Source organism: Phaethon lepturus, unplaced genomic scaffold (assembly GCF_000687285.1).
Source record: "Phaethon lepturus isolate BGI_N335 unplaced genomic scaffold, ASM68728v1 scaffold18873, whole genome shotgun sequence".
Classification (NCBI taxonomy): domain Eukaryota; kingdom Metazoa; phylum Chordata; class Aves; order Phaethontiformes; family Phaethontidae; genus Phaethon; species Phaethon lepturus.
The window spans coordinates 1-7,147 of record NW_010527179.1 but is presented as its reverse complement, the minus strand read 5'-3'; the positions used below and the strand labels follow the sequence as shown (position 1 = coordinate 7,147).

Sequence of the window (7,147 nt, the reverse complement as noted above, 5' to 3'; positions counted from 1 at the left end):
GGCTCCCGCCCCGCATACCTGCAGGGAAGAAGGTAGGGGGTTAGCGGGGCTCTGCACCCCCTCAGGCCCACCCCCACCCCAGCATCACGGCCACCTCCCAAGTCCATACCAGACAGGCTTGGCACGGTTGATGGTGGTGCGGAGCCGGGGTTTGACGTAGTCATAGTAGCCCTGGTTCTTGTGCTCCTCCTGACACCACACCAACTCAGCAGTCGGGTATTTCTGGGCTTCCCGCTGCAGGAGGTCGAAGGGGAACGGGGAGAGCTGTGGGGAAAACGGAAGGGCGTCACAGTGACATCACAGGGGCCATGGCACGCCCAGTCTGCAGGCTCGGAGGCGGCTGGACCCTGCTCACCTGCTCCACCCTGGTGATGGCCACGTCGGCCTCCATCTGCCGGGCCTTGCGCTCACGGGTCAGGTCGTAGTAGACCTTGCCGGTGCAGAACAGCACCCGCTTTACCTGCTCGGGGCTCTGGGCCACGGGGCCACTGTCAGGGATGACGCGGAGGAAATGGGTGCCTGCCAAGGGAAAGGATGGCACCATCACCCACAGCAGCTTGGGGCACCACGCTGTCAGCTGCCTGCACCCATATCCAGTGCCAGACCCTCCTGGGATGCCAGCCTGGGCAGGCAAACTGGAGAGGCAGAGCCAGACCAGCTGGTACTGGGTTCATCTCCCAGTACAAACCATCGTGGCTCTGTGAGACTTGGGGCTGCCAAAGCCTGGCCGCGCCGCTCCAGCAAAAAGCGGCTGGTGTTGGAGGAAGTGCCACAGCAAAGCTGCGTCACATCTCTCTGGGGTACCAGACTTGGCACTAACAAGGGGTGGCTCCAATTTGCTGGGTAGATGGCCACAGCCGGCACACCCGGCTGCGGCTGGGGTGAGCACACCGTCTCGGCGCTAGCAGGGAGGGAGGAAGGCAGTGCGCGTGCCATGCTGACACAGAGCTCCCTGCACAGGCTGTCTGCGATGTCCCGATGCCGGTGGCGTCAGCCTCTCTTGGCCATTCTTTGGTGTGGGGAGGCTGCCGCCAGGCAGACTTTACCCCAGGCAGCCAGCTCCTGCCCTTCACCTTCATCCCGCAGAATGGCACGAAGGGGAAACAGACACCGCTGCACTACTCATACCTGGCAGCATGTCGTCGAAGCTCGAGCGGGCTTCAGGGTGGCGCAGCAGCGACTTTGGAGTGAAGATTATCAGCTGGAGGAGGGGAGAAGAGGCAGAACAAGGCAGTCAGCCTTGCCAGAAACAATTCCCCTGCAAGCAAAGGCCGGAGTGCCGACCTTGCCCGTCCTGCCTGCCCTCCCCTGCCTGAGCACAGGAGCAGCCATGAAAGATTTGCTCCGCTCGGCTGCCATGCTCTGCCAGATTGGGCATCAGTTTCTTGACAGCACCAGTTTTCTCAGCCTGGGTTTCCCCTGGGGAAGAGGCTGAGGTGTTCCCGGGGACCTGCCTGCCCCATGGCTGGAGCTGAAAGCAAGTGGCTGGACCTGGTTATTTACTGATGCTCACTGGCCCCAGCATCTCTGACCTCCCTGTGGAGCACAGGAAGGGGTTTGCTACCAGTCCAGTCTGCACAAGCCAGCCAGCAGCATGTCATGTACCAAGCCAGCCCTGACCACCAAGAGGTCCTTGGCCGCGGCAGAGGCAAACCGCCTGTGTTTGCTGCTGAGGTGCAAGAACAAGCCCGCCCTGAGTCCCGTCCCCAGGCTTGGCAGGGATCTGGGGCTGCCCTGCCTTGGCACCGAGCTGGGCAAGGAGCTGCTGGCACTGACCGGTTTGCGGAAGGGCAGGAGGATCTGGCGCCGGAGGACGTGGAAGAAGTTGGCCGGAGTGGAGCAATTCACGACAATCCAGTTGCAGTCATAGAGCTGGCGCACATCGAAGTCATCCAGCTTCTGCCTCAGTGAGCGCGGTCGTGGGGATTTCAAGAAACACAAGATGCCTCTTGGCCTTGCAGCTCCAGCAGCGGGGAGGAGAGCAGCATCCATCCCTCCTTCCTTTCCCCCTCCAGAGCACATGGAGACCCACAGAGACCTGGGACAGGCTGCAGGTCTGTGCCCCCCACCTTGGGGCAGCCACAAGGGTGGCAAGCAGCCCCCTCCCACACCACTTTTGGGGACACCTCTGCCTTGCACTGTGCAGCAGCCCCAGGGGTGCAGCCTGGGCACTGGGTTCAGCCCCTTTCCCCAAGTCCTCCCAGCTCCAGCATGAGCCCAGGGCATCCCATGCCTCCTGCTACCAGCTCCGCAACAGCCACCCCGACCACAGCATTGCACTGAGCCCACCCGGGTGTTATTGCCCCCTCCCCATTTCAAGGCAGTGGTCGGATCCAGGACACAGGAGGGCTGGGCTGAACTCAGTGCGGCCACCACTCACGGGGAAGACATCGGGATCGTCGTTGCACATCTGCAAGAATCGCTCTGGGCGGGCGGAGGAGTGCTCAGGACCCTGTGGGGAGCAAACGGGGGAGTGAGTGGGGAGCAAGGCTGGCACAAAAAGCCGATGCCGGGCATGGCCACACTGTGAGCAGTGCAACCTGCTGCTGCTGCCCTTGGCCCTGCTTCTGGTGCAGGCCAGGCAATGGGCACCCCTGGGTGCCTGCAAGCTGGGGGGTCCTTACCATGCCCTCCATGCCATGGGGAAGCAGCAGGACGATGCCGTTCTGCCTGACCCACTTGGCCTGCCCAGGACAGATGAACTGGTCGATTATGCACTGAGCGGTGTTGTGGAAGTCCCCGAACTGGGCTTCCCAAAGCACCAGGGCATTGGGGCTCGCCATGGCGAAGCCCAGCTCGAATCCTGAGGGATGAGAGAGAAGCAAGGGGGTTATCCTCCCAGAGTGGCCTCAGCCCGGCTGGGTGGTGGGTACAGACCTCCTCACTCACCAAGGACGCCGTACTCCGACAGAGAACTGTTGCAGACAGTGTAAGGAGCCTGGTTGGGCCAGAGGTGGTTCATGGGGATACACGTCCTCTTGTCCACATTCTGATCATGCAGGACGTGATGGCGATGGCTGGAAGAGGGGAAAGTGGTACTCTATCATCACAGTTCAGAACGCTTCTGGAAAGGCCAGCCTTTATGGCCACCAAAAGCATAGCTTTACCTGAACGTCCCCCTCTCAACGTCCTGGCCACTCAGGCGGATATGGATGCCCTCTTTGAGCAGGGAGCCAAACGCCATGTACTCTGCCAGGGCCCAGTCCACTGTCCGGTTCTTCACCATCTCCCCGCGGGTTTTCAGAATACGGCTCAAACCTACAGGAACAGAAGCCAGTTTGTAGCCAGCATGGGAGGGAGCTCCAGCGACACAGTGTTTGTTCCACAGCCTGCCCACAGACTGACAGACCACAAATGCCCTGGGGCAGACAAACAGATCCACTTCTGCTGGAGGGATGAACCAGGGACAAGGAATCAGGACTGCAGGGAAGGATCAGCTCCAAAGAAGAGCTACTCCTCAGTTCACTTCCCTTAACCACAGCTCCCTCATGAACTAATTCATGTAGACTCATGTAAGAGTTTGGGTTGGAAGGGACCTTCGAAGATCATCTAGTCCAGCCCGCCCTGCCATGAGGCAGTGACATCTTCAACTAAATCACATTGCTCAGAGCCCCATCCAGCCTGATCTGGAACGTTTCCAATGATGGGGCATCCACAGCTCCTGTGGGCAACCTGTCCCAGTGTCTCACCACCTACAGCATAACCCCTTCTCCTATCACTACAGACCCTGGTAAAAGGTCTATCTGCGCCTTTCTTATAAGCCCCTTTTATATACTGAAAGGCCACAGGAAGGGCTCCCTGGGGCCTTCTCTTCTCCAGGCTGAAAAATTCCAACTCTCTCAGCCTTTCTGCACAGCAGAGGTGTTCCAGCCCTGGGATGATTTCTGTGGCCTCCTCTGGACCCACTCCAACAGACACTCCATGTCTTTCTTGCACTGGGGACCCCAGAGCTGGACGCAGTGCTCCAGGTGGGGTCTCAGGAGAATGGAGTAGAGGGCAAGAAACCCTTCTCTTGACCTGGTGGCCACACATATCAAAGCACCATAACAAGTCCCTTCTTTCCAGGCTACGTTCCATCCCTATCCCATATCTTCTCTAGAACAAATGCCTAGTCTGGCATAGCTTCCACAAGCACCTACCTCCATGGATAGTGAAATCCTCCACAGGCACTGAGCTGGCCACTTGACCAATGTGCGTCAAGTCCTCTTCGTTCAGACCAGTGGAAGGGCAGGTCATGCTCCGGGGCTGGCCATCCAGAGTGAAGAAACCTGCAGGAGGAGGAGCAGTCCACTGTCTTGTGAGAGCCATGCCCAGCTCTGTGTGAAGAGCTCAGGCCATGGACACCCTCAAGCAAGGGTGGGGATGACAGCAGTGGAGAGCACCACCTCACCTCCCCAACAGGCATATTTACTAGAAAATAGCTGCCACAGCTCTAAAGAAGCCAGGCTTTTTGCTAGGGACCTCCAAAACATTGCTAGTGACTTACCAGGCCAGGGTGAGTCCAGCCAGTGCTTGATGTGCAAGATCTTTTCATCCTTTGATCTCGCATGGGCCTCCTCACAGATCTTATCATACTTGGCAATTTCCTCCTGAAAGGCAGAACCAGGAGGTGGAAGAGCATTAGTGAGGGGTCTCCAAACAAGGGTGCCAAGCCTGGGGGCCTCAGCATGAGCTTGCAAGGGTGCTGGAAGGCACAGCTGGTCCCCACAGCAGGGGAGGCACTCTAGGGCCACACAGGTCAGCCTTAGAGAGCAGAGCTGCTGCTGGAGGCCCCTGTCCCCCAAGGGACAGCTCGGCTGCCACCTGAACTGACAACTCGCCTTCAACCCTAAAGACATTGCAAAGTGGTACCAGGTCAAGGAAGAGCCGGCAGAGCTGCTGCTACACTTGCCACCAGGGTGGCAGAGCCAGGGCAGGGGACCTGCCCCCGATACCCCCAGGCCACAGTGAGCCCAAGTGCTGCAGAGTCCAATTCTCCTATGGGTCCCAGCTGTGCTGCAGTGTCCCAGTGCTGTGTGGCCTGTGCTGCACAGATCACAGGGCAATCCTTGAACTAGATGTTCCTATGCTTTCAGAGCTGACACAGTCCAAGGACGAGCCTTGGCTCCTAACCCTGTCGCTGCCAGGTCTGCAGTGCTCACCCAACCCTAGCACAGCTCTGCCACCTTTAGGTGACAAGCTAAGCAGAAGTGGGCCCTGTCACATCGCTCACATCCAGGTCTGAACCAAACAAGTAGTTTTCCCTGGACATGCTATCCGCAGTTTTCCTCCCAGACCCCAAGGGACAGTACCTCATACTCTGGCTGATTTACCACCCCCTGGGAAATCAGCAGCTCTGCATATTTCTGCAGCACTGGCTTTTGTTTCCGGATCTGTTTGTACATCAGGGGTTGCGTGAACATGGGTTCGTCCATCTCGTTGTGACCGTTGCGCCTGTAACAAACCTGCCAGGAAGGGAAAAGAGCCTTTGAAAGCTGCTGCTTGCAACCTGTGTCTCCAAAAGTGGTTGGAGGTACCTGGGTGCTTGGAAGGGTCCGAAACAGCCCAGGAGGGACCCAAGTGTGTCCTGCCCAACACGAGAGGCGAGGACAGGCTCCATACAGAGACATCTCCAGTGACACCTCTACAGTGTCACCTCTCCAAGTGCTATTACAGACTCGTTACCTTGCTTTACACCACCTCCTCCCTCTCCTCGCATCAAAAGGGCCAGACAAGACCTGAAGAGAAACTTCAGCTTTCAGAAAATACAACCCAAGAGGTATCGGTGAGCATCCACAACAGAGACACATATTTAGGATAGAGCCTTGTGCCACATTTCTTACCAAATCCACCACCACATCCTTGTGGAAGGTGCTTCGCCACTCTGCTGCCACATTGCACACATAGACAACAGCCTCCGGGTCATCCGCGTTGACATGGAAAATGGGCGCGTTCACCACACGGGCGACATCAGTAGGGTATGGGGAGGAGCGAGCCATCCGGGGGTCTGTTGTGAAGCCGATCTGTTGCGAGTGAGAGGGAACAGGACCAGCGCAGTGGATTTGGAATGTGGCACATGCAGCTTCGGGGGCAGCTCGGCTGCTGTGGCTGAGCTGGAGGTCCCCCCACAGCTGCGCCACTCAGCTGTAGCACAACCTGACCAACCTCCTGCACCCTGGGCACTGCAGCCCATCCTGGTCCTGGCACCTGGGCTGTCATCCCACTGCACCCACGGGGATGGGCTGGTCCCATTCAAACGTCTCTGGTTTATGTGGGGGCAGAATGGAGCAGCCTTGCCTGATCTCACACGCCGAGCATCAGGTCGTGCCACCTCTGCACCAGGCTGGGCTCAAAAGCTGCTACTGTTGAGCAGCTGGGTATAACGTACCCCCTGCTAACCCCAGAATTACGGCTTACGCCACAAACATTGGCTGGGAAACAGCTACTGCTGGCTGCCAGCTACCATCCAGACCCGAGCCTGCAGAGGGTCTGTTCCGCAAGGGACCCCCACAGACGCAGGGGAATTACTCCTCACCTGGTTGTTCACCACGACATGGACAGTGCCATGGGTGGTGTAGGAAGGCAGGTCGCTCAAGTGGAACGTCTCATACACAATGCCCTGCCCAGCGAAAGCGGCATCTCCGTGCAGGAGGATGGACATCACCTGGGAGACATGAAGCCACAGTGGTCAGCAAGGGCTCTGCGGGGATGGTGGGCAGGGGCAGCCACCAGGAAAGGGCCCGAATCTCATCCCTGTGAGCTTTTGGCATCCCAGAAAGGACATGGACCAGCTTGTCAACGCATCCAATGCTTTATCAGGGGACCAGAGAGCTGTGGAGCCAGCCACAGCTGGCACAACTGCTGGGGTGAAGACTGCAGCCAGCAGTTCTCCAAGCAAGGGCAGCACACTCAGGGTGCCTTGATGGGGCAGCGGGATGGCAGCCAGCATCAGCGGCTGGGAGGCAAGTCCCATTCCCAAACGCACACATCCCAAAGCAAAGCGTTTTTCTAACGGGGGGGTGTGTGTGAGAAAAATGCCCCTTTCCCCCACACACTTTCACCCCAGAAGACCTTTGGGCAGGAACCAGGCCAGGAGCTCACTCCGGCTTTGGTGACGTTCCGGTCTTGTTCAATATATTTATCCATGATCTGGATGAGGGGATCGAGT

At 58.2% G+C, this 7,147-nt stretch overlaps 1 protein-coding gene across 1 annotated transcript; it reads right to left on the bottom strand.

Moving 5' to 3' along the window:
- Nucleotides 1–9: 9 nt before the first annotated feature.
- Nucleotides 10–6,643, bottom strand: OGDHL (oxoglutarate dehydrogenase-like; the record flags this gene model as incomplete). The annotated part of the gene is made up of 14 exons (XM_010283312.1): nt 10–18; nt 110–264; nt 356–519; nt 1,129–1,201; nt 1,777–1,899; nt 2,381–2,452; nt 2,625–2,803; nt 2,890–3,017; nt 3,108–3,258; nt 4,140–4,268; nt 4,487–4,589; nt 5,292–5,444; nt 5,823–6,002; nt 6,515–6,643. Coding segments are annotated over 14 exons (1,748 nt in total), but the record flags the coding sequence as incomplete, so codon positions are not given.
- Between the last annotated feature and the right edge of the window lie 504 nt (nt 6,644–7,147).